Below are 22,036 nucleotides of genomic sequence, written 5' to 3'. Positions count from 1 at the left end.
CACGTGTGTGTGTGTGTGTGTGAAGTGATGGGCAAGCTTATCAAACCCAGGAGTGTGTGTGTGTGTGTGTGAGAAGTGATGGGCAAGTTTATCAAACCCACGTGTGTATGTGTTGGTGTGGGCGATATGGACAAAATATAATATCTCAATATGTTTTGTGATTTTGACGATAGCTATAATTAGTCGATATCCTTTAAAACATATTTTTTATAAATCTGACTTACTTTACAGTTCATTATTACCAATAATAATAGCCAATATAATAATGACACATTTCCAATTCTGCATTCACTGCCAGCCTAGCCATTTGCATTTGCTGAAAAGATGAAACAGTTTTCCAAGAGAAAGTCTGAAGTTCCTTTCAGCTCTTGACTTAGGATTCACTGTAAAACTATGCAGACAGAGTACATCTCACTTATTTCCTTCGATGTGAGCTATCATGTAGGCTAGTATTGCAATTGGCAGAATATGTGGATCTTATGGCTAATGTATATGAGAAATCTCATAGAGATGCTAATGTTCAGCATAATCGATAAAAGTAGATATTTAGAGCGAACTTCAGTCCATTTACAAAGGTCATCAGAACTGACTGTTGAAATACTCAAAGGCTAATGTTTTTTCTCCATATAATACCGTGTAGGAAAAAAATCTAAGACTATATATTCCGTTCACCCATGGTGTTTGTGTCTGTCTGTGTGTGTGAGAGTGAGTGAGAGAGTGAAGTGCTAGACAAGCTCATCAAACCTACCACTGTGTGTGTGTGTGTGTGTCTGTGTGTGTTTGTAAGAGAGCCAGAGTGAGTGAGTGGGTGGGTGGGCCTGTGGACAGACTTGTGTGTTTGTGTTTGTTGATCTGCTTGATTGTGTTGATTTTGTGTGTGAGTGTGGATGCATGCTTGTTTGTGTGTGTGTTTTAGACCGAGCCAGAGCGAGAGGCTGGATTGGCTTGTGTGTGTGTGTGTGTGTGTGTTTATGTTTGCGTTTGCTGATACGCTCATCTGTGTTTGTCTGGCTCGGCACTCTGTGCAACTCTGCTTGTGCCCCAGTGTCTGACCGTCTGACTGACTGACTGACTGACTGACTGCACACACACACACGCGCGTGCGCGCACACACGCATTCCTGCTCTGTGTTGTTGCTTGTGTGCTGTGGCTGGCACTGCTTGTCCATCTCCGTGGAAACGAGAGAGTGCCCCTACTCTGGCGCTGCAAGGAGTCGCACAGCAGCCTCAGCCAACAATAGTACCAGCGCATCTAGCGCAGTAGGTTACAGGAAATAATCGAGGGGGGAAAATAGGTCTCTGTGAAAATATTTTAGGTTTACCGAAGGCACTGGAGTCCATTCCATTTTGTGCTCTATTAATATGTAGACTCAGGGATGGGCAAAAATACATCAAAATGTATTTTCAAAATAAAAAATCAAATACCCTAATTTAAGTGCATTAAAATAAACTGCAAGTAGCCAAGCCATGTATCAAAATAGAATACTGTTTTTGTGTGTATTTTGGAAATACTAAAAATATTCCTTAAAGGGAGCATGAAATCACTTTGCAAACCTTTCACATCTGTCTATTTAATCTATTCCTTCATCAGCACACTGACTCACTGACTGCTGAGAGCAACAGCTTTTCTCTGCCTGTGAGACATGCCATAACTATCCAAACAGTCAGCAAATCAGCTATGCTGACCTTCCTGTAACGCCTCATAGTCTAATGTATCAGAGATGTACTCCAGAAGTCACATCTGAACTTGTCAGGTGGCACAAACTAACCACTGAATCTATCAGAGGTGTGGACTCGAGTCATGTGACTTGGACTCGAGTCAGACTCGAGTCATGAATTTGATGACTTTAGACTCGACTTGACAAAATATAAAAAGACTTGCAACTCGACTTGGACTTTAACATCAATGACTCGGACTTTCACTTGGACTTGCGCCTATTGACTTGTAAAGACTTGCTACTTCCCATAAAAAAACGAAAGATAAAAAGATAAAATGTAGACACGGACTGATCTATCTATATTTATGTGTGTGCGCCTGTGCGTGAGACAATGCGCGTTTTCGGCACAAAATCCAATCAAATCACTTACTGTAGCCTAGATTGTTTTGATTCGACAGCGGCCAACCACGCGGAACAAGCTAGACAACACGCAGGGCCAGACAACGGACGTGAATGCGCCAGCAAAATGATACCTAAGATTATTTCGTTTATTCGTTTGCCTACGAAAATTACGTGGAGACAAACAAGAAACGAATGACTGTGTATAACTTGTTAAATTCCTCCCAGCTTCATCCTAGCCTGCTTTTGACATATGCCTGGTAGGCTACTATGAAACCAAACTGGTAGCCTACCCTACTGGTTCTGTTGTCTAATTGATGGATTTAACCACGATTAGGATTAGGCTTTTAAAAGGTGGAACATTTTCACCTCAAAGGTGCGCTGTATCATAGCCACATGCGTCTTTTTGTGTACATTCACATTAAATCCATTCCACTAACATTATCAGGAGGAGAATAGGCTACCATAACGTTTTATTTTGAGCACTGGTTGTTACTCATTGGATACATATCTAACTCCATGTCATGGTAGAGTAAGTTAAGCACCCACACAATTAAACATGACCAAGGAAAAAGTGAACGGTACAACAATGCCATGCCACGGTAACCTACCTAAATCGTAGAAGTTAACATTGCAAGATATTTTCTATGACATCAGAAATATTTTCTTTACCTTGTCAGTTTTTTGAACATTCATTTTATTTAATGAAAACATATATCCTTGAACTATGCGTGACTATTTTTCTAACCGAATGAAACCTAATTACGTTCACGTACTTCTTAAAGTGACAGGCACTCAATTAGACCTACACACCACCCTGTAATATCATTAAAGACAAGTGTAGTCAATATGAAGTATTCAAATTACTGAATATTTTTTAGCTATAAGTAATTATGCAGATCCTAAAATGCTATACATTGTTAACAAAATATGTCAAGTTTATGAATTCAAAATATGAAATAGACACAAGACACACCATTTTCTGTGTGTGTGGACTGGAGGTTTGAGCAGACACTAGGATTGCCACTGCTGTGAATTAGCTGTATCCCCCTTATGGCAATACGGTTTTGCCTACATTTTTGTAATGTAATAAACATGGTCACACGTTATAAAACTATTTCAGATTGTGTAGGCCTATCAGTGGTTTCTTAACAAATTGAACACATATTTTAACACATAGGGCCTATATTTCATTGAGAATGTGCTAGAGATGCCATTTGACATTTCTGCTAGACAGATTTGCATCTCAATCTCTCCAGCACACACAAATTCAATTGACAAAATACCTGTTTCACTCGATTTTTGAAAGGACTCGAAAGTCAGACCGTAGGACTTGGGACTTGACTTGAGACTTGTTGGCCTTTGACTTGGACTTGACTCGGGACTTGCCTGTCTTGACTCGGGACTTGACTCGGGACTTGAGGGCAATGAATTGAGACTAACTTGTGACTTGCCAAACAATGACTTTGTCCCACCTCTGGAATCTATTGAGAGCCACAGAATGTGGTTTCAAAGTAACCCGATGCAATTCTATTACCTTAGAATAGCGGCTTCAAACTCATGGTACACTGACGCACAGTACAAAGAATGAAGTCTCTGACAATGTCAAAGCATGCCCAGAATGGCACTGCACTGTGTAAAGCTGTTGATCATATCCCTTTTTAGTTGTTTTTTTAACTAACTGAGTACCATGTAAGCGCTAAGTGGGGCTACATTGACGCCAAAGGGCATGAGGCAACTGGCGGAGCGATGTTGCAGGGGAACCACCTAACAGGTTCCATGTGTTCCAATGAAACTTCTCGAGAAACTGATGGTTAAAGTTCTGGAGAAACTGATGGTTTAAGTTCTCGAGAAACTGACGATTAAAGTTCTCAAGAAACGTTCTTTGATGCAAAATACGAAAGCCGTTTTCTTCAACCCATTCAAAAATAGGTATTTTAAATCCACGTATCATAAATACTGCCCATCCTTGTCTTCCTGTAGACTCCATCATGTACTGCAAATAGAATTTTGAAAGCACAATGCGGTATTGAGATTCTTTTTTGTGTGTGTGCGTGTGTGTGTGTGTTTCCAGCAGTTTCCGAGTGTCCTGCTCCTAATGAAAAAGAAGAATTTGTTTACTCTAGTCTGACTTCCAGTTCGTCCTTATTTGTTTTATTGTAGAAATTGTATTTAGCTTTTAACTTGGCATGTGCTATTTTAGCCTTTTCATATTATGGAAATAAAGGACTAGGACTAAAATGTGGAGTGCAGATGACTTGGTGCTGTAAGCAATCCTTTAAAATTCCAGTCCTTTTGTTCTGCCACAAAATGGAGCTGTTAAATGGAGGCTTCCGGATGACTAACCTGGATGGCAGTCAAGTCAGTTGTGCTTAGCCACACGACTTTAGGCCATCACTAGACCATTTACTTCCTGAAATTTACAGGCATGAACAATGCATAGGTACACTTTAAATACTCTCAAAGAAAGCATTATTGGAGTCTGACCGTTTTTTGTGCATTATTATGTGCATAATTCTGGTATGGTCCTTTGCCTCGTGGTGTTTGTGACTATAGACTGCGATATTTCTATTATGTTTACGGAGCTATAAGCGCTGGCCAAGGTACCACCAGGACTCTTGAGAGAAAGAATGCCTTACTGTAACGGAGCAGGTGATCACACTAGGGATGGTGAAAACTACTAATTTTCTTGACCGACCACCGAGCCTCATTAGCCGGTTGAAACCGGTTAACCGATTCGTTTAAAATATTCTACGCTATTTGAAATAACAGCCACGCAGTTTTGCAACCCTGTCGCATCTCTCTGTCCCCCGCTCACACACACAGCCCCGGCGGCGGCGCCGCACTTTCACTCACGTCACTGTTTTTAAAATCCCCTAGAGCGCGAAACATGAGTCCCGCAAACCAAGGAGCTTGTAAATAAGTGGAGGACAAATGGCTCCTTCGTTTCGAAATGGTTTGGGTACAAGGTGATCGCGTTGCAAATAAAGGCGTTTGTCTAGCGTTAGAAGCTCATTTGAAACTGAAATTGCCGCGGCTCACTTAAGAAAATGACAGCTCCGAGGAGACGCCGCTATAGTTTGAGGAAGTAGGCCTACTAACAATAATAAAGAAAGATGATCATCATTACCTTATCTGTTACCATTGCTGACCCTTCCTGACCCTTCCTGAAATGTAGATGTAATGTGTTTCCAAATCTAAGCCCATCTTATGCGGAAAGTTGCTGCAACACGATAAAAACCAATGGATAAAACGGGCACCTCCAGATTGCAAAAGACGCACCGGCCAAGGCATGCGTGCGAATGTTTTTATTGGTTTATTAAGTAGCCTACGAGCAGGCGAGTTATTACAAATTGAGTGTGAGGGATAATTTGTTAACTTCACGCAAAAAAGACCTTGGAATGAGACGGCTAGCTGTAGTAGCGTTTAGTCCACTGTCTATAATAATAGCCTAATTTAGAGATCGTTTTTTTTTTTTTTTTAACCGACTAGCGACAACTTTGATCGGCTAACGTGGATACGGTCAACCATCGGTCAACCAGTCACCGGTTAACATCCCTAGATCACACAGGCATACACGACTGAAATTATACTGATATAATAGAGATATCGTAGTCTACTAATGCAATACGTAGTGCTAGTTTCCTAGTAAATAGACAAGAGAAGTCGAAATGATAGTGTATCAAGTGGTAGATATTTGTGTGTTCCTCTTTTATCATATGTAACTGGTAACTGGAAAGAAGTCTGTGTGTTGGAATTTCAAATCAAATGTTTAGAGGAACTTGTTTTTGAAGCCCATGGACCAGTAATGGAGATTTTTTAAAGAATTCTCTAGAAAAGCCAGGGCAGACTGTTGCTACAGTATTGTGATGAGCCAATGGCAGTGAAATGGGATAGCTTGTGCTGTCTGTTGCCATGACAGCAACATGCTGTCCCCCTCCCCCCCCCCCCCCACCTCCGTCTTTAAAGGAGACATGCGACTGATTTAGCCTTTCCTGTTTACCCATTTCCTGGATTTGAGTCGTAGCTCTGCGTTGTGTCAGATTTCATGCGCTCGGATTGTCCTTTATTTCATGTCTCCTCAAGAAAAAAACCCCTCTGCATCCACAGCATCATCTGGGCGGATATGTGAAGATGTAGATATTTTCATAAATTAGCATCTTAATGACCAGAGATGGCGTTTTGTGATTAATTTGCCGCCGGCAGCCGCCCATAGAAACGTGCTGCCTATCGTCGCCATCACATTTCTCACCTCCCCACAGCATTTGCATACAAAGTGTTGAAGGTACACACGCGCACACCTGCCTTTCCAAAACGCACACAGAATTGGTAGTGAGTGCAAATACACTACCACACGCTCATACGCTGAAATAATCACACACACACACACACACACACACACACACACACACACACACACACACACACACACACACACACACATGAACAACTGCACACTTAGCAAAGCACACAAATAAGGATGTGTGTGTCTGTGCGCTAGCACATTTGTACCACCTTACTCACCTACTTACACACACACACACACACACACACACACACACACACGCACACACACACAGTGAGGGAGAATATAACAGCCACAGGCTCAGACAGGCGGCTGCATAGATTGCACCTTGCTCAGCCGTCATGACTAATGCATTGTGTTGCTTACGGAGATGGAGAGGGTGGACCGCGCTGGCCTCTTCTGCTCTCAACTTCCTGCTGTTGTCTTTTCACCCCCCGCCCCCAAACAGAGATAAGACTGGCACATTTCAGGAGCAAACAAATGTAATTTGTGGGGCCAAGCGCGCGAGCAAAGCCACGTGTTAATGAATGACGTTGAGCCCGAGCTTTGAGGCGATGGCCCTCTTTATCCTAATAATAAAAGGGCTGACGCTAATGAAGGAGTGTGGTTAATTATAACAGGCCTCTCTAGAAGACAACACACACACACACACACACACACAGAGAAGCGCGTGCACACCCTCTCTTCCTCTCTCTTAATCTCTCTCTCTACCCCTCCCTTCCTCTCTCTCTCTCTCTCTCTCTCTCTCTCTCTCTCCCCACACACACACACACACTGAGATGCTCCCTGTCTGTGTGTCTCCCTCCTCTCTGTTGCTGTCTCACTGCCTGTCTCACACTCTCTCCCGCCCCGTCGTTCTCTCCTCCCCTCCCCCACGTTTCTTCCTCTTCCTGTCTCTCGTGCTGGAGTTGTTATTCTCTTCTAGTCTGTTCCTCTTCCAGTCTGTCTCGCTCTCTCTTTCTATCTCCTTCAACCCCCTTCCTTCCCCCCTCCCTCTCTCCCTCTCTCCTCTCTCTGCTGTCTCTCTATCAGTCAGCCCCTTCTCTTTGTGCCAGCTCTCTCTCTCTCTCTCTCCCTCACTCACACTCACCCTCTCTCTCTCTCTCTCTCTCTCTCACACACACACACACACACACATTCTCTCTCTCACACACTCTCTGGCTCACTCTCTTTCTCTCACTCACGCTCTCTCTTTCTTTCTCTCTCTCTCTTTCTTTCCTCTCTCTGTCTGTGTTAGCTGTCTCTCCATCACTCAAAACCCTTCTGTACTCCCCCCCCCCCCCCCCCCCCCCTCTCTGCTGGCTGTATCTCCATCAGTCAGCCTGTGCTGTGCTGTGCCGTCCCCCCTCCCTCCTGCAGAGGCTGTTTCTGCAGGAGAGGAGAGGCTGTCTGGCAGGCCTCTGTTTACTGTTCCTATCTGCACAGAAGATGGGGCTTCTCTCTCACTCCCTCTCCCTCACTCACACTCCTCATTTGCTTTCTGGCTCTCTCTCATTGCTTCTCTCTCTCTCTCTCTCTCTCTCTCTCTCTCTCTCCCTCACTCACACTCCTCATTTGCTTTCTTGCTCTCTGCTTTTCTCTCTCCCTCCCTCTCTCTCTATCGCTCTCTCCTTCTCTCTCCCTCGCTCACACTCCTTGTTTGCTTTCTTGCTCTCTCACACTGCTTCTCTCTCCCCCTCTCTCTCCTCTCTCTGTTTCTCTCTCTCTCTCCCTCTCTCACACTCCTCATTTTCTTTCTTGCTCTCACTGCTTCTCTCTCCCTCACTCTTTCTCTCTATCTCTCTGCTTTCTCTCTTTTCTTTCTCTGCTTGTGTTCTCGCTCATCTCCCCCCCCATTTCTGTATGTTCAAGGTGGCTTTCTCAGTCTGCCTGAATATGCAGTGAAATGACAGTTTAACAATAACGATCTCGGAATGATTGTGGAGGGGGAGCAGAGGGGGAAACATCTCTAATGTGTGTGTAGTCATTATATTACATGTAGTCATTACACACATACACCCACACACACACATATATACATACATACGTATATATATATATATACTGTACACGCACACACTCATTAGTCCTGGCTATTGAAACAGGAGGGAACAGAACAATAGTACCCAGATTATGCCTCCTTGTACCTGGTTGTCTAGTCGTCTTGGTGTCCAGGCAGCAGTGGGCAGACTGGGGCGCAGTGTGGCCCCATCTCCCACCTGGCGAGCCAGCCGGGCCGTGCCATTAAGGAGATGAAAAGGGGATTAAATCTAAGAACAGCTTTTTGTAATAAAGCTGTTTTGGATGCGCCCTTCCCCCCCCCCCCCCCCCCCCCCCCCCAATGTAGAACATGGATTAGGCCTGCTGTGTCCCCTTCACTGGGTGCATTTGGGACAAATGCAGTGGTCTTAAGACTCAAGGGTTTATATGTCCTCACTTCAGTTTAGCCAGAGAGTGGTCACCTAGTGAATCTCTCTCCTCTTCTTTCTTTTCTCTCTCCTCTTTCTTTTGTCTCTCTCTCCGCCACTCTCTTTCTCTCTCGCGCATTCAGCTTGACTCTTATTAGTTTTGCGATTCAACTCATTTCAGTTCAGTTCAAGTCATTGTAATTCGGTCTGCTGTGTTGGTGGGCCTGTTCAAAGGGAAATGGTGTTGCCAAAACTTTATGACATAGAAAGATAGAACAGATCAAAACATTGTTAATGAAATACAGAAAATATGTGTGTGGTAAACACACACACACACTCACACACGCACACACACACACGCACACACACACACACTCTCTTATGTTTATTGTTGTATGTACAAAATATTTTTAAAAAGGAATTGAACAGAATAGATGTTTAAGCTGACAGACGGGGTTGAGGGCATTGTTTGGGTATTAGTGTAGTAGTATAGTATTTCTCTCTCTCTCTTTCTCTCCTCTTTCTCTCCCTCCCTCCCCCGCCTTCTCTCTCCCTCGCCCTCTTTCTGTATATTTGGAGAGGCTGCTTCTCTCTCTCTCTCTCTCTCTCTCCTCTCTTTTGCTCTCCCCCAACCTCCCCCTTTCCCTCTCTTCCTCCCCTGCCCTCTCTCTGTATATGTGGAGAGGCTGGTTCTCTCTCTCTCGCTCTCCCCCAACCTCCCACTCTCCCTCTCCCTCCCCCCCCCTCCCCTGCCCCCTCTCTCTCTCTCTCTCTCTCTCTCTCTCTCTCTCTCTCTCTCTCTCTCTCTCTCTCTCTCTCTCTCTCTGTCTCTCTCTCTGTCTCTCTCTCTCTCTCTCCAGCCCTCTCCCTGTATGTGTGGAGAGGCAGGGGCTTTGGTCTCAGCATCTCCCCGTGCTTCCTGGTGTTTGCTGTTCTCTCAAGCGCATTACAGACGAGTGCCGCTGGCTGCCCCGACCATCTTATCCTCGCCGCGTGCTTCAGACCTGCGGCTTTATGTTCATTATGGATATCGGCGCAGGGGCCCCATGCATTATTAATGATTTTAATCACCGCGTTTCACACCGCAATCCAGGCCAATTAGACATTCTGATGAACAGAGCATACATAATGACAGCCACCAATAGAGAGGGAGAGAGAGCGAGAGAGGGAGAGAGAAAAAGAAAGGGGGTAGAGAGAATTTGCAGAGGAAAAAAAGAGAGGAAGTGTCAAACTTCTTTCCCTTTCCAAGGGTTTCCACCGGAGTGACAGAGAGAGTTTAATTTTTTCTTTCCTCTTCAGAACTGGGCCGTGAGTGAGGTAAAGAATAGGGCAGGTCGTCACCACCGTGAGCGAGGTAAAGAATACGGCGGGTCGGCACCGTGAGTGAGGTAAAGAATAGGGCGGGTCGTTGGTGTCGGTCCCAGAGGGGAACAGGAGGTGAGGAGCGAGCCGAGGCGTCCCGGCGTAAAGACTGACGGCACATCTGCCGTGAGAATCGAAGAGGCTGCCGTTTGAAACTGAGCTTAAGAGCTTTTCTAGAAGCTTCCACAGGCACCTCAGATGTGCCTTCGCAGCCCAGAAGGAATTTTTATGGGTGCGTGTGTATGTAAGCAGGAGTTACACAACATCCTGAGCTACACTGCGTTTTCATTACCAGGACTCGCTTCATGGCACCGCCACGACCCCTGTTTCTGTTGGCACTCCACAGAAAACACACACACACACACACACACACACACACACACACACGTACACCCAAGCTGAATATGCATGCGCTCTTGTCAAGTTAGATTGGCTCTCAGCAGAAAGTAGGCAGCACACAGCAAAACCAACATGCCCACTAACCCACACACAGGACGAGAATACACTCAGTAGCTTAGCACACATCGCACACACACACACACATCTCAAGTTCTCTTCCGCCAACTCTTTCACACGGCTACGCACTGAAAGACAGACAGACACACACACACACACACACACACACACACACACACACACACAGCATTGCCCAGGCGTTATTGTGCTTTTTTAGTGTATGCCCACTGCCCACGACAGGACTCCCCCGCAGCACAGCCCACACACCAGCCCATCTTAAAAAACCCTCACCACACACACACACACACACAGACACACACAAATCTACGTCTGCTGCGAGCGCTCAGCCTTCCCCCGCAAACACAAACACAATCTGCCGCCCGCCCGCCCGCCCGCCCGCCCGCCCGCCTGTGGACCTTCACCCGCCCGCCTGTGGACACAGCCATCGGCCATCAGCCAGTGACGGCCGGATCCCGGCCAATCCGTGGAAGAGGATAGCCGTGACTTAATACCAGCAGGCATGCAGCACCTCAGGAATTTCCCAATTAGCTGCGCGGCGCGTTACGCTGAGCCACAGGGAGGGGGAGCGAGGGAGGGGTGGGGGGGGGGTATGGGGGGCGTGATGCCGGAGCTTGTTTGTGAGTTTGCTTGAGTAGTTTGAAGCAATAGCTTTGAAACATGCCCCCACAACTGCAGCGTGTGTTTAGAAGTCATTTCAGAGAATCGAACATGTCTTTGATATTGCGCCCTCTTTTTTCATTTTTTCAAGGTGAAGTCAAACTTAATAAAAAAAAAGAAGAGGATTTGAGGAAGGAGCAATATATGTGATCACAGTTCTGCCTTTATATAAAAAAGGAAGAAGAAAGCCCTCAGGTTCTCTCATCTTACTCACCTTATCTCAGCTGAAGAGTGCAGAATGAGGTTATTTCTGAACTCCGAGATCCAGTCAAACTTTAAATGAAGAGATGATCCCTTCGCCCTGATGCTCAGCAGCAGTAAGATGGGCCCTGGAGGGAGTGAGATAGCATTGCACTCACTATTTAGCTTCTCGTCATTAGCAAGAGCACGGCTTTGTCATGGCTTTCAAGTAACAGGTTTGTTTTAATGTTAAAGAGAGGTACCTGCTGTGGGCGTGTGCGTGCGTGAGTGTGTGTGTTTGACCGTAGACAGAGACTGTGATCACCCTGAGGCCATAGCAGAAGGGTTCACATCCCCTCATAAGAACAAATCAAATGCTGGAGACCGCAGGGCTATTTTTAGCATCAGTCGCCAGGGGCGGGGATTGATTTTTTTTTTTTTCTAACCTTTCTCTCTTTTTCTCTCCCTCACATGCACACACACATTCTCTCTCTCCCTCGTTTATCTTGCCCTTTCTCTCTCTCTTTTGTTTCCTTGGCTGTTGTTGAAAGAATCCAGCAGCTCTTGAGCTCTTGCTAATTGCGAGGTGTAGACTCTGTCCTCCAGGCTTTAATTGCCAGCCTTGTTTGGTGTACGAGGATCGGTTGAGGCAAGGTGCTTGCTCTCCTCTCCTCTCCTCTCCTCTCCTCTCCTCTCCTCTCCTCCCCTCCCCTCCCCTCTCCTCCGCTCTCCTGCGAGGACGGTAACGCAGCTCAGCACCGTGCTCAGTCCCTGATGAGCCAGACCAGGCAGGTAATGGCCACAGAAACGCAGCTCTGTTGGGCAGCTACAGTGATGAGATCCTGAGAGAGAGAAATGAACGCAGCAGAGTGCACTCAGGGTCTTGGCCCCTCTTGTTGGGGTGGGAGGCTGTGCTGGCTCAGTGTGTGGAGCAAAGGTGCTCCTCAGCACGGGAGTGCAGGAACAAGGCAGAGGGACACACACACACACACACACACACACACACACACACAAGAAAACAAACACAATCACAAGGAGACAAATTATGTGTCCCATTTGTACTCAATTGGAACGCCCCCTGAAGTCGTAGTTCCTACTTGTTAACTTGTTAGACCCCCCAGCAAGGGGTTGAGAGCAACTTTGAGTTAAAAACAGTGGCTATTTCTAGATGCCTTTTTTTCATGCATTGGCACAAACTTTCATCTATATCTGCATAGGAAGGCGTAGTGGTACGGTGTGCGTTGTACGTGCTGGTTGTATGTGTCCATATGGAGAGCTTTTTTAAAAAGAGATTTATGGACGTGCTTCTGAGGTGGGCTCCTGGCTTGGGTTTTAGTGGATGCGTGGGTACGCTTATCTTTAAAGAAAGGGGAGATTTAGAGAGAGAGAGAGCGGCTGCCATTTTTAAGCGCTCCTTTGTGTTAACGGAGCGGAATACAGGCAGCTAGTTAAGGCTTTATTTGTCTCACCTGTTGGGCCTCTGCAGAGTGCCAGCCGTGTCCTTAAAGAACCCTCTCAGTCTGTCAGAGGTATTTCCAGCCCTTCAACAGCTTATGTTTTTGGGCTCGTGGGGTTTGATCACATTTCATGGCAGGCTAAAAAGATCACGGAACTCGGAGACGGTGTGCGGGACTCCATGATTGACGGCTTTCTGGTCGTCCTCGGGGGCATCTTTGTAGAAGAGGTGCGGAAGTCTTGTTTTTTTATTATTATTATTTAGGCTGAAAAGATCAATTTGATCATGTCAAAGCATATTACATTAACATGATTGGTTAACAATCCTTATGACGCACATTAACCAAGCCGAGCGTGGGGCTGAGCCTGCTAATTGGATAGGTTTCCGCAAGTACAAGTCCTCCCCGCCCTCCAGACTGACTGGAAACTATTCTTCATGGTCCTCTGTTTTGTATTCGCCCTCATCTGTTGGGAAATGCAATTCATATTCTGAAAACACGCAGTTCTGATGATGAACATTGTGTTCGGTTTGTCACTGCCATTGCCTGAGGGAGTAAAATACATTAGCGACTTCATTCCAGAGTGGTTTTTTTTATTATTATTTCAGAATGTCACCAAAAAGAAAAGAAATGGCCCCATCTCTTAATTCTTTTTTTTTTTTAACGCACATTGAAACATTATCATTCTGTTGTGTTTGTAATTAAACTCGGCGCTGGTTTGACTAGTCATACGCATGGATTCAGAGTGTGTTGCGTTCCGTGGCCAGACGTGGCTAACTCGGAGAGGTGGATTGAACTCGTATTGGATGTGACGCCTGACCCTGGAACCGAGAGGGACACACAGTGGAGGTCTCTCCTGTCTGTGCGAGTAGGGCCTGAGTAGCACTGTCAGTCACACACACACACATACACACACATACGAAAGACAGGCCTCCCCTCCCCCACACACTGCTCATAATGAGATCACATACACAGAGCCCCTGCCTGAGCCTCTGGATAAACATACACACACACACACACACACACACACACACACACACACAAATATACCGCCTCTGGATGAACACATAAACACAAGCCCCAGTCCTCGCTCACACACAAACACACACTTGCACGCACACACAGAACCTTGGTTAATGCATTTTCTCTCTCTCCCTTGCTTGCCCAGCCTCTCTCACACGCTTTCTTGCTGGCTCTGATTTTCTCTCTCTCTGCCTCTCTCTCTCCCTCTGCCTCTCTCTCTCCCTCTGCCTCTCTCTCTCTCTCTCTGCCCCTCTCTCTGCCTCTCTCTCTCTCTCTATTTTACTCTCGTTCTTTTTTTTTTTAACTTTTTTTCCCTCTCCCTCCCATTTCGCTCTCTCCCTCCCTATCTCCCCCCTTCTCTCGCTCTCTCCCTCATTCTTTTTTTACTCTTCTCTTTCTTTTTTTACTCTCTCTCCCCTCCCTCTCCCTCTCTCTCATTTTTTTTACTCTCTCTCTCTCTCAGCCCCCTTTTATGTCAGTCCCTGTCTTGCTCTCTGTCTCACCCTCTCAGTCAGCCTCTTTGTCTTGCTTTCTCTCTCTCTCTCACTCTCTCGCTCTCTTTCTCTCTCCACTCTTTCTTTCTCTCTCTCTCTCTCTCTCTCTCTCTCTCTCTCTCTCTCTCTCTCTCTCTGCAGCAGCGCATAGGCCTATACCCTGTTTTTTTTCCACGCAGGGATGTTTCGAATTACTTGCTCAAAATACCTAAATAATAGCGTGTCTTTCAATAAAAAGGCTAAACTCTAAATGACTAGAGTACTGTTGCCTGGCTACGCAAGCATGCGGATGGATTGGATAGCATTCTGTGGATGCTGAACTCGGAGTCTTGAGGTCTTAGATCTCTCTTAGCATGCAAAAAAAAGACAAACACATTAATCATGGGGTGAAGAGCCGTGCTAAAATATTCATATGTTTCATAACAGGAGACGGCTTAATAGCTTTATTATAGGGTGGCTCAGAGATGGTGCTGTTGATTCCTCTGTGTGGTCTCACACTTTGTTTTTAAACAAGGTCTTACTTTCTCTTTTCTCCATCTCTCTCTCTCTCTCTCTCTCTCTCTCTCTCTCTCTTTGTTGTTGTGTGCAGCCTCAGATAACAGTCAGCGCTTTCAGGAGACGTGTTTCGCTTTCGCATTGACACCTCAGCAAGTCCAACAGATCAGCAGCTCAATGTAAGTCCCTGACCAAGCTGTTGGCTTTAAACCCCCCCCCCCCCATCCAGAGTCAGTACATGATATTCCCACGATCTGTTCATGCCAGATACTCTCCTCTAAAATAAATACTCAATGTAAACTTTAGAAAGCATATCCTTTCATGTATTTCATATATAATTTCTAGTTGTTTTTTTTCTCTTGTTTTTTGAGTGTTGACCTTTTGACCTTCTTCCTTCTCTAAGGGACATATCGGGGACCAAATGTGACTTCACAGTTCAAGTTCAATTAAGGTATGTATTCACCTGGTTCAGTAAACTGTAATCACTGATGAGAGTGTGCAAGGCTGTTTTTTCATTGCGATAATGACTGATATGAGGGTGTTCTTTCATTGCCATAGCAGCTGATAGGGTGGTGTGAGGGTGTTCTTTCACTGCCATAGCGACTGAGGGGAGAGTGTGAAGGTGTCATGTCATTGCCATAGCAACTGATGGGAGGGTGTGAAGGTGTTCTGTCATTGCTATAGCGACTGATGGGAGATTGTGAGGGTATTCTTTCGTTGCCATGGTGACTGATGGGCAGATGTACAGTAGTGCTGTTCTTTGATGGTCATGCTTCTCTGGTCTGCAGGTTTTGTTTATCAGAAACAAGTTGTCCTCAGGAAGACCACTTTCCGCCCAACCTATGTGTGAAAGTCAACGGGAAGCCATGCAACCTCCCGGTGAGAGCACAAAGCAACCCGATTGTCTCCTCAAGAATAGGCCTACATGGGTTGTTTGTTCTCTTTTATATTTGATTCCAAAGAATCAGACGTATTTAGGCAGGAATGGATTTGTTTTACACTAATTTCTTGTGTATTAGCCGCATTATGTATATGCCGCTGGACGGTGTTTCATGCAAGTTAAAAGAAACAAAACGTATTAATACCATATTACCTGCTCCCTGTGTTTTAACCTCATAGCTGATGAAGTTTTGCTAAATCAATGTATAATTCACGGCTAATAGTTGGGAAATGACGGTAGGTGTGTTGATGCGTTGGTAACCTCTTTCGCCCCGGTCCGCTGCAGGGATATCTTCCGCCAACCAAAAACGGAGTAGAGCCAAAGCGGCCCAGCCGACCAATCAACATTACCTCACTGGTCAGACTGTCCACCACAGTGCCCAACACCATCGTGGTCTCGTGGACCTCGGAAATCGGAAGGGTAAGCACCTGGTCCTCCCGCTGTCTCACACTCTTCAAACGAATGTGTTGGAAACAATAAAAACAGTGTCTGAGGACACAGAGATGGGTTAAAAAAAACGGAAGTTATGTTGTTTTTCAACACAATTTGTGTTATTTTCAACACATTGTGTAACAAATAGCATAGGCAATGTGTGAGAATTAAACAACGCAAAACTGTGTTGTCCCTATCTGGACGCAGGTTGTGTTGTTTACAACACATTCGTTTTGAGAGTGCACATCACCCCAAAACCACAGTCACAGACCTGATGGAGTTCAGGCGTGGTGCCTGAATTCAGGCTTTAGCTCAGCCATTTACGATGTCAAGAAAGGCTATTCTCTATATTGTCTTTGAATGCATTTGGTCATTTCAGGCACAGATCATTTCCTGTCTATCAACCCTGCAGTCCGTCACAGGTGTTATCACAGGGCAGTGGTAGGTCAGGTCGGTCCGATTCCCGACTGCCGTCATTGTGCCCTTGAGCAAGGCACTTTAACCCTGAGTTGCTCTGGCAAGTCTAGCCCTAGTAATAACTGACATGCAAGTCACTCTAGATAAAGTCGTCAGGCAAACGAGTAAGTATCCGTATACTGTGCTGTAGCGTTAGTGTAGGCTCGGTAAAGATGTATTTATACAGCCCTTAAACGTAACACAGTAGCAGGTCTATTGAGCAAAGTGAACTCCTTATGATTATGGGCAAGGGAGGCGGGCAGCCCTGACTGTTACCAATGACTTTGTGAACGTCCTAAATGACTCAAAGGAATGTAATTATCATCTCCTATTTCACCCCCCCCCCCTCTCCCTTTCTCTCTACCTTTCCCTCTCTCTCTCTCTCTCCCTTTCTCTTTCTCTCTCCCTCTCCCTCACTCTCTCTCTCTCCCTCTTCCTCTCTCTCCCTCTCTCTCCCTCTTTCTTTCTCTCTCCCCCCTCTCTTTCTTTCTCTTTCTCTATAAACCCATTTGTCTTATCTCTCGTCCGTCCTCTCTGCTCCTTGTTCTCTCTTTCTCTCTCTCTCTCTCTCTCTCTCGTCCCCTCTCTGTCTCTCCGTCCGTCCCCTGTGCAGAGTTACTCGTTGGCGGTGTACCTGGTGAAACAGCAGTCGTCCACAGTGCTCTTGCAGCGGCTACGCTCCAAAGGCATCCGCAATCCAGACCACTCCAGGGCCCTCAGTGAGTGCCTTCCGATCACTCCTGTCGCCACGGTGACGCATCACACTTTAATCACATCGCAGCACAACAATTAAGCTCCGCTACGTCGCTTGTCTTAACAAGCCAGGGTTCTACCCAGCTTTTAACGGCAGTACCTCAATGCCCTAATCTCAGGGAAAAAAAATAATGAGAGTAATTTAACTGGTTGTAAAACTGAGCATGTTGGTATTTGAGAAATGTTCTGAGTGGGTGTGTGTGTGGGTGTGTGTTGGCGTTGGGTGTGTGATGATAATGCCTGATTGTGCTCCTCTCTCCCCCAGTCAAAGAGAAGCTGACAGCAGACCCTGACAGTGAGATCGCTACCACCAGCCTGCGGGTCTCGCTGCTCTGTCCAGTAAGTGCCACAGCACCCTTACAACCCACCAGCTCTGCAGCCTCTGCCCCTCACTCTGTGCATCATGAACATTCCTCTCCCTCGCTCAGTTTCCCTCTCTCTCTCTCTCTCTCTCACTCTCTCTCTCTTTATTATCTCTCTCTCACTCTTACTCTCGCTTTCTCTGTCTCTCTCGCTCCACCCTGACAAACCCACCACCTCTGTGCCCTCGCAGAAGGAACAGAACTCCGCAGCCTCTTCTCATCTCTTTTCTCTGTGCATAATGAAAATCTCTCTCCTTCTCCTTCTCTCTCTCTCTCTCTCTCTCTCTCTCTCTCTCTCTCCATCCCGACAAACCACCACCTCTATGCCCTCACACATGGAACAGAACTCCGCAGTCTCTCTCTCTCTCTCTCTCTCTCTCTCTCTCTCTCTCTCTCTCTCTCTCTCTCTGTCTTTCTCTTTCTCTATCGCTCTCACTCTCTCCCTCCCCCCCTGACAAACCCACAGCCTCTGCACCCACACTAAGGGAGCTGAGCAGTGCAGCCTCCTCTCTCCTCTCTCTCCTCTCTTTGTGCTTCATGAAATGATCCCTGCGGTCAGATGATCATGGCAGCCCTTAGCACCCTTAGCAGAGTTCCCAGAAGTGTGAAATCCCATTCCCAAGCCTGGAGAAATCATGGAATTCAGTAAATTCATTGACATTTATGAAAATGTCATTTTGGTGTATGCCATGTCAGGAAGGAATGGTGGGGGTTAAGAACGTTTTATCCAAGTCCCATTTCATTATTAGCCCCAACCTGTGGTGTAAGCAGTTTTATACCTGCAGGTTGTGAACAGTCATGGAAATATCATTCAAGGTCATAATCATTGAAAGGTCATAGAAAGGTTTTGAAATGTTGTCAGTAAAAATGAATGGATTCCTGCAGCTCAGGCGCTTGTTCTACACCTCATCCTCTCCTAGAGGTCAAAGGTCAACCCTCCTCTGATTACGCAAAGGTGTCCCCCGCCTAGTTGCTGTTGTCATATTCAGATAAGTCTCTCTGTGCAGCTATACCACTGATGATTGTATAAAGCCACATATGAGAAGGCCCTGTGTTGAATTTGTTAAATCACATACTTTTGCTGAGTAGGAATAATGTGTATGAGTTCTAGGCCTGAAATTAGATCCTGCCCTGAAATGGCTCATACATAGTGGATCGGTGTGTTTGAAATGTTTGAGGTGTAGACATGCTTCTTCCATTTGTCTTGTCCCTCTTATCTGTCTGCTCATCACCCTCACATGCCTGTGTGTGGATGGGTGGGTGCGTTCACTGCCCTCACCTGGCTCTGTGTGTGTGTCTGTGTCTGTGTGTGTGCTTGTGTGGACCCATCCTGGCTGCATGCTTTATAATGTGCACCTGGGAGTCCAAGGTTTAAGTTCACGTGTACCCGCATGGGCGTACCTGCTGTTCCATATTCTCTTGTCATGGAGCCATCTGCTTGATGTCACTTTGTTCTGTGTGTGTCTGTCTGTGTCTGTTGGCATATTCAATGTTTATTTTATGTCTTTCTCTGTCTGTACCTGTCTGCATACTTGAAGTCTTGTTCTAACATGCCTCTCTCTCTGTGTGTGTGTGTGTGTGTGTGTGTGTGTGTGTGTGTGTGTGTGTGTGTGTGTGTGTGTGTGTGTGTGTGTGTGTGTGTGTGTGTGTGTGTGTGTGTGTGTGTGTGTGTGTGTGTGTGTGTGTGTGTGTGTGTGTGTGTGTGTGTGTGTGTGTGTGTGTGTGTGTGTGTGTGTGTGTGTGTGTGTGTGTGTGTGCAGCTGGGGAAGATGCGTCTGATGATCCCGTGCCGAGCGCTGACCTGCTCGCACCTGCAGTGTTTCGATGCCACTCTCTACCTCCAGATGAACGAGAAGAAGCCCACGTGGGTGTGCCCTGTCTGTGACAAGAAAGCACCCTACGAGCACCTCATCATCGACGGGTAAGAGCCCACATCCACCACTCCCCCAGACCCCCTACAAAACACCCCATCGCTGATGGGTAAGAACCGGCACCCACCCCCCCACAGATCCCCTATGAGCATCCCATCACTGACGAGTAAGACCCGCACCAGCCCTCACCAGACCCCCTACAAAACACCTCAGAATTGATGAGTAAGAACTCACACCCACCTCTCCCCTAACCCCCTACAAAACACCTCATCATTGACCACGAAGAAGGCGCACTCACCGCTCCACACACACACCCCCCCCCCCCCCCCCCCCCCAAGTCCTTCTAAAGGCCAGTGCCCACTGGTAGTGTCTGACGTGTGTCAAGTGACGGCAGAGTTTAGAACGGCATTATTGTTAATGGAGCGGAGCTCGCCTGCGGCATCTGACATGCGCTGACGTCTTGAGCGTTAAATCCGTTGACGGGAATGTCGTGGCCCGTGGGCTTCAGCGTTAAGTCTGCCTCCCCCAAACCGAGCACCACACCATGGACGGGTCAGTCCCCGGCCACGCGTCCCTTGTAGTCCTGGCAGTGGCTTGCCTGCCTCTCTGGCCCTCTGTGGAGGTAGAGATGCTTCCTGTCTACCGCGCTCTCAGGGGGGCGTGATGCAGCAGCTTCGGATCTGACTCACGAATGTTTCCAAAGCGTCTGCTAAACATCTCTTTACCTCGACCTGAACCCCCCACCCCATAGGCCTCTCCCACAACCTGCAGTCCCAGTAGGGAGGCTGCCAGCTGCCTCTTCCGGTGTGGACTTATTAAACCATTTAACTGTGTGACAGACAGCTGCTTTTTAAAGACCCTTGTTGACCCCCTCCAACCAGCAGAAAGCGAAATATGTGGAGAATGATGGACAGGTGTTTAAAAGCCAAGCCAGGCCTTGAGGTCAGACTAGCGAGGTGGAGAGCTGCATTCGTTTCCTGGCCCGCTAACTTCCCCGCTAACGCTGCTCCTGCAGGTTGTTCATGGAGATCCTGAACAGCTGCGACGACTGCGATGAGATCCAGTTCAAGGAGGACGGCAGCTGGGCCCCCATGAGGTCGAAGAAGGAAGTGCAGGAGGTGCCTGCTTCATACAACGGACTGGAGGGTACGTTGCGTTCTGCTGAGGCTGACACAGTTGCTCTCTTAGGAGTTGGCGCTGCGACACTTTACACAGCCCAACCTGTGGCACAGTTATGTATTTATTTTATCGTTTTTTTTATTTGACAAATGGCTTTACAATAGTTTCAGTTTTTGTTTCATTTCTCATACTGACTCTACTCTGTGACCTTGAGAAACCAAAATCTATATAAAAAATTGCCAGATTTCTCCATTTAAGATACATACTTGCCCATCACTAAAACCAGACAGTGGTGATGATGTTTAGGTTTTCTATCAATAACATTTAGAGTTTGTTTGTAGAGACCCTGAGAGAAGTGGTATTGGTCTGAGACAAGGTTGTTACGCAATTTAAAGCCTTAGTGACAGTTTATCAGAGTACAGTGGTTTTTAAATTAATGTTTTTTTGTTGTTTTGTGTATGGTTCTTTTTGGCCACGTTCATGACCCTGGACACTCTATTTTGCAGGATAATCATTTTATTTTATTTTCATCATGACTGTCGTTTAATACATTCTGTTCTATTCTATTCTATGTGTTTCTTTTGCCATGATATATATTGGGTTGAGGAAGGGTCAGGTTATATGTTGACTTTGCAATATGTTGTTTAGCTCCTACTCCTCTACTCCTAGTGAAAGACCGTTGCAATTTTATTATTATAAATAAATGAAATCCTCAGTGCTGTTTGTTGTGGGGATTTATTCCGGCTTAGTCTGCTTTCTAACAGGAGGCTCAGACTGTGGCCATGAGATCCAAAGGGGTTTTCTCTGCAGACTTCATCACAGACAGCATAAGACAGCCCAGAGACCCTGTAGTGCATACTCGGTCTCCTCCGGCCTGTGTGTTTTTCTTAGGCTTTTAGAGTGTTCAGAAGCAGAGCTTAGCGCCTGTAACGGACTCCCATTCTGCCAGGCCTCCGTTGTGACAGACAAACAAGCTCATTTATTTTTTTATTTACTTGTTTACTTAATAGGGACAGTGCTCATTAATCAACAGACATGGTACTGTAAAATAAGCCAATGTTAGCCTTACTCATGCTTACTTTTTGTGAGTTTGGTGACTGGGTGCTCGTTCGTTCCGCGTAGTTCATTTGAATGATACACTATCAAGCAGAAAGGACTGGTCAGTGCTGCAGTTCATAACACATTTGACATGCTGATGGTGGCAGTGGATGA

At 46.3% G+C, this 22,036-nt stretch overlaps 1 protein-coding gene across 3 annotated transcripts in view; it reads left to right on the top strand.

The window, feature by feature from the left end:
* pias1a (protein inhibitor of activated STAT, 1a) overlaps window positions 1–22,036 on the top strand; it is a 46,671-nt gene that overhangs the window by 16,989 nt on the left and 7,646 nt on the right. For 2 of the 3 annotated variants that reach the window (XM_062550022.1, XM_062550023.1), the window contains exons 3-10: window positions 14,986–15,070; window positions 15,295–15,342; window positions 15,680–15,770; window positions 16,117–16,251; window positions 17,333–17,438; window positions 17,738–17,811; window positions 19,595–19,755; window positions 20,721–20,851. In XM_062550022.1, the coding sequence (XP_062406006.1) occupies window positions 14,986–15,070; window positions 15,295–15,342; window positions 15,680–15,770; window positions 16,117–16,251; window positions 17,333–17,438; window positions 17,738–17,811; window positions 19,595–19,755; window positions 20,721–20,851 (831 nt within the window). The remainder of the gene's footprint in view (window positions 1–14,985; window positions 15,071–15,294; window positions 15,343–15,679; window positions 15,771–16,116; window positions 16,252–17,332; window positions 17,439–17,737; window positions 17,812–19,594; window positions 19,756–20,720; window positions 20,852–22,036) is intronic. The other variant, XM_062550024.1, reaches the window with a different exon arrangement.

Source organism: Sardina pilchardus, chromosome 11 (assembly GCF_963854185.1).
Source record: "Sardina pilchardus chromosome 11, fSarPil1.1, whole genome shotgun sequence".
Classification (NCBI taxonomy): domain Eukaryota; kingdom Metazoa; phylum Chordata; class Actinopteri; order Clupeiformes; family Clupeidae; genus Sardina; species Sardina pilchardus.
The sequence above is the reverse complement of the archived record's forward strand: the minus strand, read 5'-3'. Positions and strand labels throughout refer to the sequence as shown.